Source organism: Leucoraja erinacea, chromosome 16, assembly GCF_028641065.1.
Source record: "Leucoraja erinacea ecotype New England chromosome 16, Leri_hhj_1, whole genome shotgun sequence".
In the NCBI taxonomy this organism is placed as follows: Eukaryota; Metazoa; Chordata; class Chondrichthyes; order Rajiformes; family Rajidae; genus Leucoraja; species Leucoraja erinaceus.
In genome coordinates this window covers 23,858,220-23,881,410 of record NC_073392.1, presented here as the reverse complement: position 1 = coordinate 23,881,410, position 23,191 = coordinate 23,858,220, and the positions used below count along the sequence as shown (strand labels likewise).

Sequence of the window (23,191 nt, the reverse complement as noted above, 5' to 3'; positions counted from 1 at the left end):
CGCGATGCCAGCATCTGCAATTTCTAGTGTCTAATAGTTTTCATTGGTGGTTTGGCTGCGGAAAGAGTTAGCCACTTCAAATTTCTGGGTGTTAACGTCTCAGAAAACCTGTCCTGGGCGCAGCACATGGATACAATCCTGAAGAAGATATGCCAGCATCTCCAGTTTCTCAGTCGATTAAAACGATTCAGCATTCATTGAATACTCTTGTAGATACACTGTAGAAAGTATCCTGACTGGTTGAATCATGGCCTGATATGGCAATTGTAACGCGCAGGAACGCAACATGTTGTAGAGAGTAGTGGACTCAGCCCAGTTCATCACGGGGACAGCCTTCCCTACCGATAACAGCATCTATGAGACGATGCCTCAAGAAGGCAGAATCTCTCAGCAAGGATACCCATCATGTAGGTAAGGCATTCTTCTCACTGCTACAGTCAGGCAGGATGTACAGAAGGCTGAAGTCCTACACCAGCAGGTTCAAGTTCAGCTCCTTTTCTGCAGCTATCAAGTTCTTAAATTGATCTGCAGAACCCTAATCCTCCCTCAGTAACAGAAAACTATGGACCACTTCTTGCACTTCATGGTTGATGACTTTATTGTGTTTTTGCAGTAATTACTTGTTTTTGTGGTCTTTTTCTATTCACCATCTTGTCTAATTATGTATGCAAGTATAATGTAGGTTTTTATGTTTTGACTGTGATGCTGCTGCAAGCAAGATTTTCATTGTACCGATACCTTACCGTACTTAGGCAGAGTGGTGTGTCCAGCTCAGGAATCCGGCAGGCATGAGAAAAACATAGATATCCAGCAAATCCAACAAAGCATAATTATGACTTCAACACTGGAGATACTAGAGTAGATGCAGAGTCATTTACCCAGAGTAGGGCAATCATGAACCACAGGACATAGGTTTAAGGTGAGAGGGAAATTTAATAGGAACATGAGGGGCAACATTTTATTTTTTATTAGCACAAAGGTGGGTACATGGATAGGATAGGTTTAGAAGGATATTGAGCCAAACACAGGCAGGTGGGATTAGTGTTGATTGGGCATATTGGTCAGTGTATGCTACTTGGGCCGATAGGCCTCTTTTCACCCTGCAAGACTCTAAATCTATAACCTCTACAAATTTAGGTACAAGGGGGGCATGGAAACACCACTGTGCTTCATCCTGAATAGGAGATTTATTAGCATCCCTTAAATGTTGATGCAAAGTAATTTGTGAAGAAGTTTCAATAACACTAAGTTTTGTTTCCTAAATTGTGATAGGCTAATTATAGGTAGATCATTTTGACACTCGTCTGGAATTTCCAAGCTTGACTAAAGAAATGTGTCTGGTATTTCACAAATCAGGTCCAAGGGAGTAATTGTATAGTTCAGCCAAATTCAAAGTTTGATCAACAATGTGATTCCAATTAAAGTAACCATGGTTCTTCATATCTGTGCCACCACCACGTATCTTCTCATTTTCTGCTCCAGATTCCAACATCTGCAGTCTCTTGTGTCTCCATATTTTCAGTTTTACATTTCAGAGACAATTCAAGGCTGGCACAGTGGCAAAGCTGGTTGCCTCACAGCACCAGAGACCCAGGTACAATCCTGACTTCAGGTTCTGCTTGTGTGGAATTTGCACAATCTCCCAGTGACAGCATAGGTTTCCTCCTACATCCCAAAGATGTGCAGATATGGTTAGTCGGCCACTGTAAATTGCTCCCAGTGCATAGGGAGTGGATGAGAAAGTGGGATAACAAAACTAGTGTCGACGGTGATTGATGGTCAGCGCAGATTCGGTGGGCTGAAGGGCCTGACTCCATGCTGTTTCGCTAAAGTTTAAACTAATCTCTAAATAGTTTATTTGAGAACCTTAAATTTTAGGCTAAACATCTATTTAGGTCAATCTTTTAAACACAAATCCATACTCGCAAAATGTATAAAATCTTCATTAGTCCCTGATTCCTAAGAATCTGGACCAGGTTCATAGGTGTATTCTGAGCTCTGGTATCCAAAGTTGAACACAGCATACAAGATGACGAAAAACATAAAAGGGTGGGCAACTCAATGTCCACTCCCTTACCTTTGCATCCCGTTGCCTTCCAGCCAATGTTTTATTAGCATTTTTGATTTCTGGTTTATACATTAACCAACAATTCTGATGGGATGCTGACCTTCAGCCTCTTGTGGTTTATGTACAAAAATACCATTATGCCTTTGTTCTGCCATAGATTCCCATTTCACATTATTAATTACTCCAGTTTTGTCTTAAAACCACAGTGGCTGACAAAGTTACATCAGAATGAACTACCTCCCACCTTGCCATGTTCAATTTCATTTGCCATTTATTCACACTCTGGGACTCATTTGTCTTTCCACAAATTTGGAATAGTACAGATATAATGTCGACTACTTACTGACTAGCAGTTATAATTAAGTAAAATTCACTATTAGTTAGATACTGTCAGCAGACTTCCTTTACTTGCTTACATATCTATTATATGGCAACTTCTTTTTGAACCAGAAGACTTCTACTCGCTTTTTGTAACAGATTTCGACACAAGCCAAATAGTCCACCTACCATGAAATTACTATTGCCGTATCCTTCACCCGAAGAGGGAAACGTGCATCAAAATCTGGTGCAAGTGATGAGTTGCAGCAACACATCCTGGAGTACATTTGGTTACTCCGATTACCTCATGTGAGCCCAGAGGGAATAAATTCAACTATGAGTAGGAAGGAACGGCAGATGCTGGTTTAAACCAAAGATGGACACGAAAATCAGGAGTAACTCAGTGGGTCAGATAGCAACTCTGGAGAAAAGGAATAGGTGACGTTTCAGGTCGAGGTCCTTCTTCAGTCTGAAGAAGGGTCTCAACCCGAAACGTCACCTATTCCTTTCCTCCAGAGTCGCTGTCTGACCCGTTGAGTTACTGCAGCTTTTTGGATCTATCTTAAGTTCAACTATGACCTCAAATAGTGATATATTTGAAACAGTGATGGTATTGGTCGTAACACTGAATGCCAAGATGTAAAAAACATTTTCAAAAAGGAGATACCACTTTTTGATGGATCATGTTCTTGGGATCAAAGTAACTTGCTTCAAAACTTTAAGAAACAATGCAACTATGATCACGACAAGTTACTTTGTACTCAGCGGGCTCAAAATTGAGGTCTTTAGACGTGCCGAGTATCTTCGGAAAGGTACATTGGCAAGCTCTCACAAAGCTCTTGAGCTGGCAGCCCCATAATGAATTCATGAAAGCACCAAATAATCTTGTACCAAAAGAACCGCATATTCTGGAAATCTAAAATAAAGCAGAAATACTGGAATACTCAGGGTAATAATCTCAGGCTAAGCACTTAGGACTGATTTGGTGCGAATTTTACTCAAGAATTAGAAATTGTTGGAATTCTCTACCCCACAGGTCATTGGTGCTAAGATTAAGCAGCTGACTTACAGCACCAGAGTCCCAGGTTCGATCCTGACCACAGGTGATTTCTATGCAGAGTTTGTACATTCTCCCTGTGATCACGTTTTATCTGGGTGCTCTGGTTTCCTCCCACAGTCCAAAGATGTGCAAGATTGTAGGTTAATTAGATTCTGTAAATTGCCTCCTAGTGTATAGGGCATAGAACTAATGTACAGGAGATCGATGGTTGGCATGGACTCGGTGGACCAAAGGGCCTGCTTCCACGCTGTATCTCTAAACTAAATTAACGCAATTACAAACGCAGCATATTAGTAAATGTGGACATTGAAGGGCATGTATTCCAATCCAGATAGTTATGAATGGCAGATTAGTTTCAAGGGCCTACTCCTGATTCTTATTATGTACTAATGTTTGTAGGACCTTTCTTACATTACGCACAACAGGCTAACTTTGGTAGATTCTAACCTCTTGTTGTATACTTACCCACGAGTGCATTGGGTCTCTCCTAGCAAGTTTACCGATCGCCTTATTCATAGTTTTATAAAGTTATGTTGCACAGTAACAGGTCTGTTGTCCAGCTCATCCACACCAACCAAGCTAGTCTCATTTGGCTATGCTTGGCCCTCTAAATTTTCCGACCCAAATACTTGTTCAAATTTTTTTTTTCAATTATTATTTTACTCCCATCTACCTGTACCATAAATGACTCTAAAAATGTAATTATTGTGGCCTTGTCAAACATAAGATTTAGCACTACACGCTATAAATCCCAGTTGTGGAGACACTGGTATCGTTATCTCGTTGTAGGACATTGATCATTCTTTTATTTTGGATTTTAATTCATGTATTGTGTTTTTTTTTAAAATATATAATTCATGACGCTTTAAGTGATATACTAAGATTTTATATGTACTTTATGATATTTCTTAATATGCAATGCATTTTTATGTAATGTTGTCCCTTGTCTGGACCTCGAGTCTGAAATAAAGTTTATTACAGGTGCACAACCTTTTATCCGGAGTTCCAGAAACCGAAAAGCTCCGAAAACCGGCCATTTTTTCCAGATGTCGTCTGCGCACCAAAGCTCGCGTTTGGCGTCAAACTTGACCCAAAACGACCCACAGTCAACCCAGGTCTGTACTACTGTAGCGGCTGCCTCCTCCCTGGAGACGCTTAAACATCTGTAAATCATTGCTTAAATGTTAGTCAGTTAGTTTGGAGGGCTTTTATGTGAAGGGGGGTGAAGGGGTAAACTTTAATTCTTAGTCCCCTACCTGGTCGGAGAGGCGGGGAGCGGTCAATGCCTTACCGGGTCGCCGTGCAGTAAGCTCCGCAGCGCTGTGGCCGGTGGGGCAGCGGGCGGCGCCGGTTGTAGCTCCGACCCCGGCAACTCTACCCCTGGCTGCGAGGCGCTCCAAATCCAGCGCGGCCCGCGGCCGGACGCCCCAGCTCCGCGAATGTCGGGAGTCGGCGGCGTCGCAGCGCTGGGATACCAGCGGGGTGCGGGCAATGCCTTACCGGGTCGCCGTGCGGCAAGCTCCGGAGCGCTGTGGCCGCCGACACACAACATCGCGGAGCGTCGCTGGATTTGGAGCCGCGCAGCCAGGGGTAGAGTTGCCGGGGTCGGAGCTCCAACCGGCCCCCAGCTCCGCGGCTCCAAATCCAGCGACGCTCCGCGAATGTTGGAAGAAGGCGGCCACAGCGCTCCGGAGCTTGCCGCACGGCGACCCGGTAAGGCATTGCCCGCTCCCCGCTGGTATCCCAGCGGTGCGATGCCGCCGACTCCCGACATTCTCGGAGCTGGGACGTCCGGCCGCGGGCCGCGCTGGATTTGGAGCGCCTCGCAGCCAGGGGTAGAGTTGCCGGGGTCGGAGCTACAACAGGCGCCGCCCGCGGCCGGACGGAGCCCCCAGCTCCGCGAGGTTGGGAGTCGCCGACCAGGTAGGTAGGGGACTAAGAATTAAAGTTTCCCCCTTCACCCCTACACCACCACCACCACATAAAATCCCTCCAAACTAACTGACTAACATTTATGCAATGATTCTCCCGGTCTCCGGGGAGGAGGCAGCTGCTCCAGACTTTTCAAGCCGCCCGCACTACCTACCTAATCTACGCTAAAAATCTTCCATTCTGAAATCCGAAAATGTCCGAAATCCGACAAGTGTCTGGTCCCAAGGCTTTCGGATAAAAGGTTGTGCACCTGTATTATTATTATTATTACCACCTCCTCTGGTTCCAAAATACCTACCACTTTCTTTGTGAAATAAATGCTCCTCATCACTTGCACCAGATCACAGGTATATCTTTCCACTTTCACCTTAAATATATGCCCTCTGTGTTTACCCCATATCCTAGGACAAAGATTGTGACATTCACCTTCTCGATGCCCCTCATGATTTTGTAAACTTTCATAATGTTCCCCTTCTGCCTCCTCTCTCCAATCTCAATCCGTGTACTCAATGCCACAGCAAATGAGGGCATCTACTTTTCCAGACTGTTGTCATTGTCTGGGAATGGAGCGATAGGGATAATGCGCAGGCAGAGGTGTTCCGCATAGACATTGTGGGCTAAAGAACTTGTTCCAGTACCGCGTTCAAAAATCTCTAATCAAATTTTTTTAAGTCAAATGTAGATGACCTTACAATTCCTCAAAATGGATAAAAAGACCACAATTAGAGTTTGCTCATGTGTATCCCCATCCAAAGTATTTATTGTGACATCCAACGTGGATATGATACCTTGCTCCTTTAACCAATTTGGCTTATACAGTGCATTCAGAAAGTATTCAGACTCCTTCATTTTTTCCACATTTTGTTACGTTACAGCCTTATTTTAAAATGGATTAAATTCATTTTTTTTAATCATCAATCTACACATGATACGTCATAATATAAAAGCAAAAATGGTTGTTTAGAAATGTTTGCAAAATAATTAAAAATAAATAACTGAAATATCACATTTACATAAGTATTCTCCTTGAGATGTTTCTATAACTTGGAGTCCACAAGTGGTAAATTAAATTGATTGTACATGATTTGGAAAGGCACACACCTGTCTATATAAGGTCCTGCAGTTGACAGTGCATGTCAGAGCAAAAACCAAGCCATGAAGACGAAGGAATTGTCCGTACACCTCCGAGACAGGATTGTGTCGAGACACAGATCTGGGGAAGGGTATAAAGCAATTTCTGCAGTATTGCAGGTCCCGAAGAGCACAGTAGCCTCCGTCATTCTTAAATGAAAGAACTTTGAAACCATCAGAACTCTTCATAGAGCTGGCTGTCTGTCCAAACTGAGCAATCGGGGGAGAAGGCTGTTGGTCAGGGATGTGACCAAGAACCCAATGGTTACCTGACAGAGCTCCAGAGTTCCTCTGTGGAGATGGGAGAAATTTCCAGAAGGACAACTATATCTGCAGCACTCCACCAATCAGGCCTTTATGGTAGAGTGGCCAGACGGAAGCCACTCCTCAGTAAAAGGCACATGACAGCCCACTTGGAGTTTGCCAAAAGGCACCTAAACAAGATTCTCTGGTCTGATGAAACCAAGAATGAACTCTTTGGCCTGACTGCCAAGTGTCACGTGTGGTGGAAACCAGGCACCGCTCATCACCTGGCCAATACCATACCTACGGTGAAGCATGGTGGTGGCAGCATCATGCTGTGGGGATGTTTTTCAGCGGCAAGAACTGGGAGACTAGTCAGGATTGAGGGAAAGATGAATGGTGCAAATTACAGAGAGATCCTTGATGAAAACCTGCTCCAGAGCATTCAGGACCTCAGACTGGGGCAGAGGTTCACCTTCCAACAGGACAACGACCCCAAGCACACAGCCAAGACAACGCAGGAGTGGCTTTGTGACAAGTCTGTGAACGTCCCAGCCAGAGCCCGGAGTTGAACCCAATCGAATATCTCTGGAGGGACCTGAAAATAGCTGTGCATCGACACTCCCCATCCAACCTGACAGAGCTTGAGATGATCTGCAGAGAAGGGAGAAATTATCCAAATACAAATGTGCCAAGCTTGTAGCGTCATACCCAAGAAGACTTGAGGCTGTAATCACTGCCAAAGGTGCCGCAACAAAGTACTGTGAAGGATCGGAATACATGCATTTCAGTTATTTATTTTTAATTACTTTGCAAAAATTTCTAAACTCCTGTTTTCGCTATTTTATTATGAGGTATTGTGTGTAGATTGATGCAAATTTTTTTTTTAAATCCATTTTAGAATAAGGCTGCAACGTAACAAAATGTGGAAAAAATTGAAGGGGTCCGAATACTTTCTGAATGCACTGTAAATGCAGTGAACTAAAGGGCCTGTCCCACTTTCACGACCTAATTCACGACCTTTTTTACTCGTGGACATTTTTCATCAGGCTAGAAAAACGCCCCGACCTACTTGATGCCACGAGTACCTACGACTAGCATCACAACCTACCTACGACCTCCTACGACCTTGTGCCAACAATGCTGCGAGTACGAGTCAAGGGCAAACTCGGCAGAGGTCGTGAATTAGGTCGTGGAAGTGGGACAGACCCTTGAGGTCCATCCTAAAGCACAACCATACCTCCAAATCTATGTCCTTCCATTTCTGTCAGGCGAAATATTATCAAACACCTTCCAGAAGACGATATTGACAACCATCATGACTTTTCAACAAAGACCAATAGGTTCAGAGGACATAAATTTTCCTTGATAAATCCATGCTGGCTCACCACTTACACTTATTTTAGCACCATTCTTCTTGAATAAAACCTTGCAAACGGTATTTGATGAGCAAGGCCATAAAGAAGATCCCCACAGATCCTCTTATAGGTTTCTTCTCTAGTTTTAGGTATCCATACCACAGCCATCTACGCCTCTCATAACTTAATATCATTTTATCATATCACCTCTCAGCTTCCTGTTCTCCAGGGAAGACCGTTCCAACCTGTCCAGTTTATCCTTATACCTGAAGTCTTCCAATTCAGGCAACATCCTTGTGAATCTTTTTTATATGCTTTCTAGCTTAAACCACATTTATCTTGTAGTGTGACAACCAGAACTGCCACAATATACCAAGTGCCGCCTCACAAACATTTTTGCACAGCTGTAATATGACTCTAGTAGACAATACCACAACCGATGATGGAAAATATACAGCATGCCTTCTTCAGCACTTTGCGAACCTACTGTACCACTTTCAGGGTATTATGCACTTATACCCCTTGATCTCAGTTCAACAACCCTGCTATTCCTGTCCTGGTTTATTTCACAAGCTGTATCATTTCATACTTGTCCAAGTTAAATTCCTTAAACGCCATTTGCCATTCCTGGCTCCAAAGGAAATGAAATGTGGAAATCCTAAAGTTATTGTTACTAATCCGGCACACTTTCATGAGCTGTGCAGTTTGGAGTCTTTTTTTAAATTTAACAAAATCACCTCAAAGAAGGATCTTGACCCAAAACGTCACCTATTCCTTCGCTCCATAGATGCTGCTTCACCCGCTGAGTTTCTCCAGCATTATCTACCTTCAAATTATATAAATGTTACTTTGCAAGATAAACCCACTTTAAATTATCCAGAAAACCAGAAACATTGATTATATATCTCTGAATGCGATTTACATAGCAAATGGAGTCATAATTATCATTTTGAAAACTTTCAGACCTCCAAGTAGAATTTTGTCCATTCCTTATTTTATGGTATCAGGGATTTTAACATGAAGCAATTGCTCTTTTTAACATTTAGTTTAGAGATATAGCACGGAAACAGGACCTTCGACCCATCGAGTCCGCACCGGCCCCCGCACACCAACACTATCCTACACAGAGTAGGGACAATTTACATTTATACCAAGCCAATTAACCTACAAACCTATACGTCTTTGGAGTGTGGGAGGAAACCAAAGATCTCGGAGAAAACGCACGCAGGTCACGGAGAGAACGTACAAACTCCATACAGACAGCACCCACAGTCGGGATCGAACCCGGGTCTCTGGTGCTGTAAGGCAATAGATCTACCACTACGCCACCCCCATTTTAATAATATATTTCAACTTATTTCATGTCGCACAATGTTAACGTAAAAATGTATCATTCATATGCTGTCTGCGAATTCTTCAACACATCTGATATCAAGGAAAACAAGGCCAATAGAATTGCCAGTAAAAGTTTGCTAATTCAACAATCTCTTACAGGTTGATAAATATGCTTTCTGAACAGGCCACACCTCTCTCTAACATTTTCAGAATCCAATGTGAAATTTATTTTAAAAAATTTCAATTCGAGGCATTTTAGAAACATGTGCATGCAGTTAACATTTTTCTCATTAGGAATATTATCATTATGTAAGGGAAGTATATCTTGTACAAAATAAGATTAGGAAAGTGGGCTGAATTATTTCTTGGGAAAATTAGGAATGGTAATAAATTCAGAGGCGTAAAATACTACAAGAAGAAAAAAAAATAGGATGCTTGAGATTTGAGAGATTAGAATTTGGCAAAGGAGCCTAGCTGCAGCTCCTGACAGACCACAGGGATAGACCTTCTATGGAGCATCTGTGTCGTTGAGATAATTGTAGATAGCACATTTGACAAACCGTTTACACCACAACCTCTGGCAGAAAGGTGATGTGTGACCTGCCAGGAAGAATAATCAGTGGAGGGAAGTGGTGCAGGAGTTTCCTGTTGCTATTCCCCTCTCAAGCATGTATTAAGTGCTGGATAATATTGAGGGGAGCTATTTGCTGGCATCAAGAGTCTGGCATCACAGTCGGCCCTGCTGGGAGGAGGAAAAATAATAGGCAGGCAACAGCTGCAGGTGACTCAAGAGTGAGGGGAAAATACATGTTTCTGTGGCCACAAAAGAGACCCACAGTCTCTTGTTGCTTCCCTGAAGCCAAGGATGTCTCTGAATGACTACAGAGGGAGAGTGATCAGGCAGGTGTCGTGCTACACATGGGTATTAGAAGATGGGAATGAGATTTAAAAAAAACAGAGGGATAGATCAGAAGAATACTTGGCAAAAGAGATGGCACAGGAGGGAGGGCCTTAGATTGCATTATTGGGACTGCCTCTGGGACAAAGATGATTAAATAATCATAGAGCCATACAGCATGGGAATATCTTTGGTCTAACTTGTCTATGCTGATCAAGATGCCAATTCTAATACTAGTCCCATTTACCTGCATTTGGCCCATATCCCTCTAAACCATCCCCATCTATGTACCTTGTCTTTTAAATGTTGCTATTCTACCTGCCTCAACTACTGTCACCAAATCTTTCCCCTTAAACCCATGCCCTCTAGTTCTCGATTCCCTTACCCTGAGAAAAGACAGTGCACTCACCCTCTCACTCCAGCTTAATAGTATCTTTCCTATAGCAAAAACTGAACACAATACTCCCAAGTGCAGCTTTTCCCCCAACTGTTACATAATGTCACAAGTTCTATGCTCATCCCTGACTGATGAAGACAGCGTGCCACCCTACATACATGCAATGTCACTTTCAGGGAACTATGTATTTGCACTCTGAGATTCCTCTGCGTCACAACACTCCCCAGGGCCTTAACACTCGTTGTGAAGGTATTGCACTGGTTTGACTTTGCGAAATGCAATAGTTGATACTTATCAGAAATAAACTAGGATCATTGTAAATAGGCACTTGATCGTCAATTCAGATTGTGGGCTAAAAATCCTTTTTCTGTGCCGTACATATCCATGACTCTTAAAATTTAGATTAAGCCACAAACCCGCAGAGTCATTACAGCTTTGATATGTTTGGAAACTTTGTCAGGTCAAATTCCACCTTCCGCCAAAACAGGACTGCACATACTGAAACCCCTGTCTCACGGTGCGAGTTGACCCACGAGGTACCCCGAGTTTAAAACAAATTTAACTCGTGGTAATCACGTACAATTACCGTAGCGGGAACGTCGGAACTCGTGGACGCAATTTAGCGACTCGTGGCGCTAACGGCAGGTACCCGTGAAACTTGGTAACTCTTGAAAAAATTCAAACATGTTTAAAGTTTTCCACGAGTAAAATGTACTCTTGAAGTTAAAAATTGAAACATTTAAACACGTTGTAAGAACGTAGTGGCCCGTGCGTTTACCTTAGTGACTCGTGAGTCTACAACTATCATGATTTCATTTGGACTCTTCTCTGCCTTCAGGATTATTCCAAACATTTGTCACTCTTTGGGTAAAGCAATTATTTTTCTGGGTTTATCTTCTAAATATACTTTCCATTTGTTTCCACTTACAGCCCCCAGGTTAATAAATTATCTGACATTATTTAAGATTGTTTAAGTAATCTGCCTGTTGTAACTAAACACTGAAATTAGGTCGACCTGCAATGGTAATGTGTGGCATGATGTGAATTTCCTCAAATAATAAATCAATGGTAGGATGGAATAGATAAGTGCCTGGTGTAATCCCTGTCAGGGCACAGGTTGGTTTACATCACTCAAACAGAAGACTGTCGTTCACTAACCTATGTCGACAATATTATAAACTCTCTACATGTTTCTCGTCTGTTTACTACCATATTAAAATGGTGACAGTGACCATTTATGTCAAATCCATTTTATGTTGATGTTTGAATTAAATATACAGACTTATATACTACTGAAGTGTATGTAGCAAACATTATTAACTCTTTGCAGTCCTCTTAAGGCACGTTTTCTTTAAAAATGAACTGTGGAGTGATTTTCTTTTGGATTGGGGGTGAGATGAATTGGAAATTAAGCGGTAAACCTGATATGGGTCTTTAAACCATGTATATAGAAGAACTAATTCCATGTGGGTGAGACTGGGGGGGGGCTTAATTCATAATTATTGTGACTAGCAGAACGGAGGAGCAAACCTCCAAAGACGTACAGGTTTGTGGGTTCATTGACTTCTGTAAATTAAAGTGTGTGGGATGCGAAAGTGGGATAAACGAGAAATTGGGTATGGGCGATCAATGGTTGGCGTGGACTCGGTGAGCCAAAGGTCCTGTTCCCATGCTGTAAATTCTAAACAATTACATAATGTGGGAGCAAATCCCTGCGGTAGAGAGCGATCAAGTGGAGTGTTTCAGTTAAAGGGAGGTCTCGCAAATAGAGGAAGAATGTAGGGGTAAAAAATACTCTGAGAGGCGAGGGGGTGGCCAATGTCCCTGTGAATCCAATACATCGCCAACTTAGTGTCCTGCCTGTAGACCAGGGATTCTGTCACAATCTCCGTGCGCGGCAAGAATGGCACCCGCTCTGAGAGATTTACATGGTTTGGTTACGGGGGGGGGGGGGGGGGGGGGGGGGGGGTCATAGAGTGTTACAGCACGGAAAAAGCCCCCTCGGCCAAGCTAGGTCCTTCCTGGAGGGCTTTGGTTGCAAGAAAAAGGTGGATAGGTTTGAGTTTTTTTTTCCTTTGCAGTGCAGGAGGATGAGGGATGACCTTGTCTCACATTTGGCCTCTATCCCTCTAAACCTCTCATACCCACCAGGTTTCCTCAGAGTCTACAGTACAGCAAGGCTTGTGTTCTAGTCAATATTTCTGCCACCATCTCCCACTACCCTGGTGCTGTTGTCTTGAAACACAAAAGTGCTGAGCTAACATCTGTGGAGAACATGTTTCGGATCGCCACCCTGCATTTGGCTGCTGGGTTAATTTTGATTTTAGACTGCAAAGGATCACGTTGTATTCCAAATGACGTGCAATCTGTATTTATTGCGTCTTTGGAATATCCAAAGTCTCTGCTTTTCCATTTCAGAACATTTATTCATCAGGCATTAAACAAGGGTCTGAAGAAGGGTCTCGACCCGAAGCGTACCTTTCATTCTACATCTCTCGTTTTCCTTTCCCCAACTCAAAGCCGCAGGATAGAGACTGACACTTCTTTGACACTGTTGCTTATTAAAACAGACCTTCATTCAACCTTCATGAGCGGTTGGCTCAAGAGTAACTCGGGAGAGGAACTTGTAACATCGCAGAAATGATCAAGTAAACGGCAAACTTAGTCAAACCCGTGGGAACTCGGTTAAACTCTTGATCATACACTTGGAATCTCGTACACAACCACGAGTCTTTTACTCGGGGTACCTCGTGGGTCCGCTCGCACAGTGAGACAGGGCTATTAAGAAGCCAGTGTTCAGATTAATTAATTAATGCACTCCCACAGGTCTGTCAGTCTCCACAAAGCCAGAAATTTACCGTATTTCAAATGCTCTAGGTTCAGAAAATACTTAATTTCTAGGATACATACATATCACCGTCTGCATGTTACATTTGGAGTTGATAGTTCCCCACTCATACCAGGTAAACCAGTTTTAATGTAACATTCTCACAAGCTTGGTTCCTTACTTCATTAATGCATAATGAAGTATAACAATGGTTCCAGACACCAAACTGCCTGTGGGCAATGCAAGATGCCATATAAAAAACCTGTTTAAGTTTACATCATTTACAGGAGTAACAAATTAGTTAGTTTTGCTAGTCTTTCATTACTCTGCAAGTCTCAATTTTATTGAAGGAACAAAACAAGTCAGTGTTACATGAATCTGTACATATAGATTTGTGCGCTCAACGCAGTTCTATTTTCACTTGATCCCAATATGTCGTAAACCATGTTTATGGCAGCAAAAAACACATTCAACTAGCTTCTCTAATAGGTAATGGAATATTGTACGAGAACCAAATAATGTAAAATTATCATTAAATTAATGCTGCATATATTTAAAATAATGTTTTTAGGTTAGAGCTTTGTGACAACTGTGCTGATCAGCATTTACAGTTTTAATTTTATTTTGTTTCCACTTGCTTAATGTATGCAACATTTTCTTCTTCTGGTGAAAGTTCACCAAGAGTTTATTTGAAGCCTTTAATGCTAAGCAGGATCGAAAATGCAAATTTAGCATTCCCTTCAAATACTATAATGGCCTAACCAGAGTTTCTTTAAACCACCATGTATTAATAGTGCAGACCTGCTTTCTCATGTTCCCAATTACATTTAAGAAATAGACAATCTAGTGTGTGCAGTTTGAAGTCACCACATTCAAAAGGAGTTCCTTTAACAAACTTAACGCTTTTATTGTCTTTCAACCAAGAGCAGCCTGTATACAGTACAAAACACAATACATCCAATTCCAGTTAAGCACAGCTACATACCTGTTCCAAGTATAATTCTGATCCAAGCATAGAATTCTAAATGCATCAAATCATTTTCCATCTCCCAAATAAACAGAACACCAATTCCAAGCACAAATTTTTAAATGCATCATCTTGTTCCAAGCATAATATTTCCTCAATTATATCCATTTTCAGTGCTCAGCACAATGTATACTGTCAATCCATTTCCAATTTTTACCTAAACACAACAACATGTTAGTTATTTATTGAAAAGCATGTTAGCACCTTCTTGAGAAAAGTTATTTAAAGTGGGAATGCATGTTGTTAAGATTAATATTAAAATGCACAGTGAGTGAATTAATGGCCAGTGGTTAAAATGCTACAAATGGATCATGCACTTCATAGAAATCTTGTACAATATTTTTGGCAAACTAGTGTTAAGACTATCTGTATATATTTTTTAAAGTGACAATGAATATATGCCATAAACTAAAATTTGCTTAGTTAAGCAGAAATACAATGGACACATTTACTACCAAACCCACCACCAATTATATTAAGCAAGCCAAAGCAGCAGCTCAAGAATATACAAGGAACTCAATTAAATGCCATGGGAATATCCGACAACAAACATCAGTCCATCCATTTCACAAGGTGATTACTAAAAAAAAAAGTAAATGGAATTTTTTTTTAAAAGCATGGAAAGGAATAATCATGTTTGTGGATAGCTACCAGCTTCCCTATTCACACTTAATTATTGGTGTCGAGGGAGAATGATTAAAAAAAATAATTGGTGAACTGCTGCACAGAATGTTTTGCCTTGTGCGAACATGCAAGAATATTCTTTGTCATCTAATAAGTAAACCTTATGCACTGCAGAGCTTCAATACAGGCTGGAAGAGCCAAATCATCTTTTGCTTAACATTCAGAAATCAACTCTTAATGGACCGAGGAATGGTGCGGTACAGTACGAGTCAGTTCCTTCACGTGAAGTAGTGAAAGGAGCTAAGGGTACTCATTCCCTTACAATTCACCACATAACCTGCTCACATACCTTCCCCAACATTCTGGTGAATTTTTCAGCACCGAATACGTCAGGGGTTGCAACAATTACAGACCACACATATAAACTGCTTTCACATACATAAAGATTACCAGGGTGTTAAATTCACAGGAAATCCATGGGGCAAAAGTGAAGGGTTGTAAACTATTTGCACAATCCTAAACACTGAAGTTTCAGGTTAGCCAAGTAGCATGAATTAAATAAAACTTAATTAGCATACACTGAAATGGTTAACAATGAATAGCTTGCTGTGCAAGATAAGCAGATTATATCACTGAAGGGAAGGTAGTAAATGCACCCCAGTGACCTGCCAACAATAAAACACAGCCCCAGCTCTATTCTCGAATGTTTGCTGAGGGATGTTTACTTCCTATTTGATTTGAAATATATACTGTACAAAGTATCAGAGAAGATGTTATTTTCATACTCATCTATGCACACGACAACCTGAACATTCATAAAAGTGAAATATTTTGTAAAAAGTGTTTCATTTAAAAAAATGTTGCCGATGCCAATGGCATTGACAGCTCAGATAAAAGCCCTAACTCCACTTTTCTGCATTGCATACAGGAAGCAGAGCTCTAGAACTCCCTGAAGTAGTATACAGCTGCCTTATCAAAATAAATACCAAATACAAGTCTTTCATACGTCTTAAAATCAAAGTTAATGCCACATTTTAAAATATCACTTAATGGAATAATCCAATATGAAGTCTTTTAAATTTCATTTTTGTGACATCATTCCCAGTACTTTGCAATATAATTTTTAGCAATTTATGGGATCCCAGGAGTTGATTAAGACTTTGAAACCTGTGAATATTTCAAAGTATTATTAAAACGCAAGCTCCCAAGGAGATTTAAGAATTCAATTCTGCAAACATCATCTTCCTTCCTACCCTGTACCCAAGCATCACTGCAATGATCGCATGTACAGCAGCAGCAGCATTTCACCTTGAACTTATTACGTCCAATTTTGGACAGTCAATGACTGTTAAAAGCTCTAAGAAACTAGCAGGTGTCAAAAGTTCTCTTAAAAATGTACCAAATGTTATTGAGTCATGATAACCCAGCTGTATTTAAACTCATGTATAAAAATTGTCAATTATTTTATTATATGATAGACATGCTATGATATAGAAGCATGTTGTGTTGGATTATCAATCGGCAATAAAGGAACAGTATACAGAATACTGGGAGATGCCTTTTATTTTAGGCAATGTAATGTAATGTAAGGCAAATGTAATGTAATGTAAGGCAAATGTACATTTCTTTGTAATACAATTACAAACAACATAGCACCAACAGAGAATCACAAGTTAACAAAGAAATTGATTTCTCCCTTTGTCATGCATGTCCCGAGACACCAGTGAGCAGCAATCACTTATTCTGAATCGGACAATGGATCCAGATCTGATTCAGTTGAATCAGATTCAGTTTTTGACTCTTCCCCTCTTCTCCATTCTTTGAGAAGAAGCCTCCACTGTTCAGCTTGCAGCCATGCAGCATAGGCTGCATCCAAATAATCCTGTGCATCTTCCGGCTTCTCCAAACACAGTCTGAGCAACTGATCAAGCTGGTCCGAAGTAAGCAAATTCCTGCAGAGGAAATTAAGGTCACAGCATTCAACTGCTAGTAAACCATATAACAAAGACTGCTGGCCAATTCTCAATTTTAGACAATACCTGTATTTATTTTTTATCAAGTTCACAGAGGTAAATCCCCTATCAGGTTCAGTGGTTGATGCTGACATCACCATACAAACCTCTGATAGGATTGAGAAGTTTGGATATTCTTTTCTCCACATATCAGAGTGTGCTAGGTCAATGCAGATCTGTGAGGAGGAAAATGGGAAGAGAAAAACAATATTCACTTTTGCTTCAAATACATAAAACATCTTATAAAATCCAGCATAAAACTGAATTCAAAGTACCATCTATGGGATACAAGCTAATTAGTTTATTTTTATTATTTTATATATTTATTTTCATGATCGGGGTGTCGCTGGCAAGGTCAGCAATTGTCCCCACTTTAACCCTGCAGTCTTTCTGGTGGAGATACAACCACACTGTTGATGGGGAGAGGGTTTGAGGTTTTATGCCCAGTAAGGAACGACTGACATATTTTCAAACAAGATAGTGTATCCTGCACCCTGTTGGCCTAGTTCTTAGTGGTAGGAGGTCTCAATGTGGGAGATACTGTCAAAACAATATGACAGTACCTCAGATGAGTAACTGCAATGTATTTTGAGGACAATACATACTACCACACTGTTTGCTGACGGAATCAATGCATGTTTATGGTGGGGGACGGTTGCAGGAGGGCTGCTTTATCCTGACCAATCTTAAATTCCTTGAGAACTGTCGGAATTGCACTCATCCAGTGAGTATTTTATAATGCTAATGCTCTGTGTCCTGCAGGAGGAGCAAAGCGAAGGCATAGTTTTAAACTGAGAGTCACATTCATACAGCATGGAAGCAGGCCCTTCAACCAAACATGCCCATGCCGACCAAGATGCCCCATGTACACTAGCCCCACCAGCTCACTTTTGGCCCACACTCCTCTAAACCATTCCTATCCATGAACTTGTCCAAATGTCTTAAATGTTGTCATAGTACCTGCCTCAACTACCTCCTCTAGATAGACACGAAATACTGGAGTAACAGCAGGACAGGCAGCATCTCTGGAGAGAAAGAATGGGCGAAGTTTGAAGAAGGGCCTTGACCCGAAACGCCACCTATTCCTTCCCTCCAGAGATGCTGCCTGTCCCGCTGAGTTACTCCAGCTTTTTGAGTCCATATCATTCTTATGAGTTGCGCAATCGTACAGTTAGTGGAGCTGATGCCTCATTGCTCCATCTATCAAGGTTCAATCATAGCCTTGAGCGTCAGGTGGAGTTGTATGGTCTTCCTAAGACTAAATTCTTTTCCTCCGATGCTCTGGATTTCTCACACATCCTGGAGGGTGTCTGTACGTTAACTGGCCACTTTAAGCAATATATGGGTGATTAGGAGCAACTGGTTGGTGTGGATGGGAACGTGGGGTAAATAAAATTGTATCTGTGCAAATGGGTACTTGATGGTCAAGGTGGACATGTCAGTCCACTTTCATGTTGCACGACCCCTACATTTTGGAATATTTCAAAATACTCTATTCAGCAACATTTTGAAGTTAGTGCCCTCCATAATGTTTGGGACAAAGATCAGTCATTTATTTATTTGCCTCTGTACTCCGCAATTCGAGATTTGTAATAGAAAAAAAATCACATGTGGTTAGAGCGCACATTGTCAGATTTCATTAAAGGCCACTTTTATACATTTTCACCAAGTAGAAATTACAGCTGTGTTTATACATAGTCCCTTTATTTCAGGGCACCATAATGTTTGGGACACATGGCTTCGCAGGCGTTTGTAATTGCTCAGGTGTGCTTAATTGCCTCCTTAATGCAGGTATAAGAGAGCTCTCAGCATCTAGTATTTCCTCCAGTCTTTCCATCACCTTTGGAAACCTTTATTTTTGTTTATCATCACGAGGACCAAAGTTATGCCAATGAAAGTCAAAGAAGCCATTATGAGACTGAGAAGCAAGAATAAAACTGTTAGAGACATCAGCCAAACCTTAGGCTTACCAAAATCAACTTTTTGGAACACCATGCCAAGGAAGACCTCAACAGCTGATGACTAGGAATTCTCTCTATAATAAAGAAAAATCCCGAAACACCTGTCTGACAGATCAGAAACACTCTTCAGAGGCTACACTGCAAGATGCAAACCACTGGTTAGCCGCAAAAATAGGATGACCAGGTTACAGTTTGCCAAGAAGTACTTAAAAGAGCAACCACAGCTCTGGAAAAACGTGTTGTGGACAGATGAGATGAAGATGAACTTATATCAGAGTGATGGCAAGAGCAAAGTATGGAGGAGGGAATGAATGCCCAAGATCCAAAGCATACAACCTCATCTGTGAAACACGGTGGTGGGGGTGTTATGGCCTGGGCATATATGGCTGCTGAAGGTACTGGTTCACTTATCTTCATTGATGATACAACTGCTGATGGTAGTAGCATAATGAATTCTGAAGTGTATAGACACATCCTATCTGCTCAAGTTCAAACAAATGCCTCAAAACTCATTGGCCGGCAGTTCATTCTACAGCAAGACTATGATCCCAAACATACTACTAAAGCAACAAAGAAGTTTTTCAAAGCTAAAAAATGGTCAATTCCCGAGTGGACAAGTCAATCACACGATCTGAACCCAATTGAGCATGCCTTTTATATGCTGAAGGGAAAACTGGTGGACTAGCCCCCAAAACAAGCATAAGCTAAAGATGGCTGCAATACAGGCCTGGCAGAGCATCACCAGAGAAGACACCCAGCACCTGGTGACGTCCATGAATCACAGACTTCAAGCAGTCATTGCATGCAAAGGATATGCAAGAAAATACTAAACATGACTACTTTTATTTATATGACATTGCTGGGTCCCAAACATTATGGCACTGTGAGATGGGGGGGGGGGACCATGTATAAACACTGCTGTAATTTCTACATGGTGAAACAATAATGTGAAAAAATCTGACAATGTGCACTTTAACCACATGTGATTGTTTCTATTACAAATCTCAAATTGTGGAGTACAGAGGCAAATAAATAAATGATGGGTCTTTGTCCCAAACATTATGGAGGGCACTGTATGTGTTTTAATACTTTTTTCCCAAGTTTTACTCATACTTGGAATCTATCATTAGAAATAGATTAAATTGTGGGGGAAAACATTGGCAAATATTGTCCAGGATTTAGAAGAACAAGAGATGATTTCATTAAGACATGAAAATGAGGCTTACAAGGCTGACTATATGAGGGCATTTCACCAGCTGCAGTAATCTGGAAATAATAGGAAAGTGTAGGGCAATGGGTCATTTATGTAAAACTATGAAAGGGACTTATTTTTCTCAGAGGCTGGTGGAGCTTTGGAATTCTCACCTTCTGAGAGCTGGGCAGCTTAGGTCTTGGCATTGAAGGCTGATATAGACACATTTTGAGACTAAATGGAGAATCATGTGCTATGGGAATTAGGTGGGAAAATGGGCACAAGGCCATTCAAGTCAGCTAGGTTCTTACTGAAAGACTCAAGGGTTAGTAATGGCCAAATCCTCCTCCTACATCTTAATGGCATACTCATAATCTCTACATATTAAACCAAACTAAACACGTGGAAACATTTTTTTTTTTAATTGTCATTGAAAGAATTGCTTACTTCATCCAAACTCTCTCCTTTTCTGGATGCAATTAGATATTTCATCTGATCCCACTCAGCAACTAAATCTTTTCCATCACAGGAAAGGAAATCTGAGAAATGGTTTTGCAGAGCTGCTGTTTCGCTATTTCCATACTGAGCCAGTTTCTCAGGGTCAGACGGAATCCTATCTGGATCTAGGATCCGAAAAGCTCTGATGATTGCATTGTCAGGAAACTTCTCCTTCAGACTGTCAACAATATTCCTCACCTAATAAAAACAAAACACATGGAGAATTCTTCTACAATAAGACACCATCTCCAAAACATCATTTTTCTGTCTGTGTTTCGTCATTACGACCGTGTACCTGCCCCAGGAACACAGAGCACACTTCGTTATACACTATCGTTTAGTGCAGTAATGACAAAATCCGATCATAAAACATCATAAGAAAATTTATGTCAACATTGAAGTTACCAACAAGAACTTAAATAATCACTAACATATTAGAATCTACTAACCAAAGTTTTAACAGAGTCAGCAATCTCATCAGTAGCTTTAGCTGCTGTCTTGTGAAGTATTGGTCCATGTGGTTTTCTTGCCATTGGCAGTCGAGAAAGAGCACCACTTTCCAGTAACTGGATCCCCAACAGAAAGCTGCTCTCCCACAAGATATTGTTTCCAAGGTACTTGCATTCAAGGAGACTAATTGTGGATTGAACCCTTTCAGGTATTCTAACTGGGTTCAGAAATCTTTCCTGAAAAAATATTGATAGATTGTCCAAGTGGTGGAGGAGATCTCTCAAGAAGAAAATGGCAAGTAGAATGCTGCAAATGTAAAAAGATAATGAAAGCATTGCACAATTATATGGATCTAGTTATCACAGCCACAGGATAAAATTATTTTCCTCATGGGAAGTGTTAATTGGGAAGTGTTAATCTGCTAGTTTAATAGTATTTTTCAGAAAATTCGACAGTGTCAACGATATGATGGTAGAGACTCAATTGCTTTTGGGTCCCACGGTAATGGGATAAAGTCCAAAAATAACTAAAGTACAAAATCTTGGCTGATGCTATCATGCTCCACTGTCAGAAGTATCAACTATGTCAAATTAATCTGCATGCTTAAGCTGAAGCAGTATTCTGAAAAACAATTGTTTTACTCTACTGATATGTACAACTCCTATGTTCATTACCAACTTTTTATTCTTGAGACTTGCTATACATAATTGGGCTACAGTCTTTTCTACAATGAAAGGTGACTACAATTCCAAAGTATCACCTGTACTCTGAAGCACATTGAATAGACCCAAGATGACAAAAGGACATGTACAAATGGACTTCCAGAAGGCTTTCGACAAGGTCCCACATAAGAGATTAGTATACAAACTTAAAGCACACGGCATTGGGGGTTCAGTATTGATGTGGATAGAGAACTGGCTGGCAAACAGGAAGCAAAGGGTAGGAGTAAACGGGTCCTTTTCACAATGGCAGGCAGTGACTAGTGGGGTACCACAAGGCTAGTGCTGGGACCCCAGCTATTTACAATATATATTAATGATCTGGATGAGGGAATTGAAGGCAATATCTCCAAGTTTGCGGATGACACTAAGCTGGGGGGCAGTGTTAGCTGTGAGGAGGATGCAAGGTGACTTGGATAGGCTGGGTGAGTGGGCAAATGTTTGGCAGATGCAGTATAATATGGATAAATGTGAGGTTATCCATTTTGGTGGCAAAAACGGGAAAGCAGACTATTATCTAAATGGTGGCCGATTGGGAAAGGGGGATATGCAGCGAGACCTGGGTGTCATGGTACACCAGTCATTGAAGGTAGGCATGCAGGTGCAGCAGGCAGTAAAGAAAGCGAATGGTATGTTAGCTTTCATTGCAAAAGGATTTGAGTATAGGAGCAGGGAGGTTCTACAGCAGTTGTACAGGGTCTTGGTGAGACCACACCTGGAGTATTGCGTACAGTTTTGGTCTCCAAATCTGAGGAAGGACATTATTGCCATAGAGGGAGTACAGAGACGGTTCACCAGACTGATTCCTGGGATGTCAGGACTGTCTTATGAAGAAAGACTGGATAGACTTGGTTTATACTCTCTAGAATTTAGGAGATTGAGAGGGGATCTTATAGAAACTTACAAAATTCTTAAGGGGTTGGACAGGCTAGATGCAGGAAGATTGTTCCCGATGTTAGGGAAGTCCAGGACAAGGGGTCACAGCTTAAGGATAAGGGGGAAATCCTTTAAAACCGAGATGAGAATAACTTTTTTCACACAGAGAGTGGTGAATCTCTGGAACTCTCTGCCACAGAGGGTAGTTGAGACCAGTTCATTGGCTATATTTAAGAGGGAGTTAGATGTGGCCCTTGTGGCTAAG

At 41.3% G+C, this 23,191-nt stretch overlaps 1 protein-coding gene across 4 annotated transcripts in view; it reads right to left on the bottom strand.

The window, feature by feature from the left end:
- Window positions 1-23,191, bottom strand: part of LOC129704624 (NCK-interacting protein with SH3 domain-like) — a 95,822-nt gene that overhangs the window by 37,299 nt on the left and 35,332 nt on the right. For 3 of the 4 annotated variants that reach the window (XM_055647874.1, XM_055647875.1, XM_055647876.1), the window contains 4 exons: window positions 21,331-21,637; window positions 20,831-21,079; window positions 17,258-17,406; window positions 14,450-17,170 (listed from right to left, as the gene is read on the bottom strand). The exons of the other annotated variant lie outside the window; for it this stretch is intronic. In XM_055647874.1, coding sequence (XP_055503849.1) covers window positions 16,957-17,170; window positions 17,258-17,406; window positions 20,831-21,079; window positions 21,331-21,637 — 919 coding nt within the window. In that variant the 3' untranslated portion in view covers window positions 14,450-16,956. Of the gene's footprint in view, window positions 1-14,449; window positions 17,171-17,257; window positions 17,407-20,830; window positions 21,080-21,330; window positions 21,638-23,191 lie in introns of those variants that run through there. 4 annotated transcript variants of the gene reach the window in all.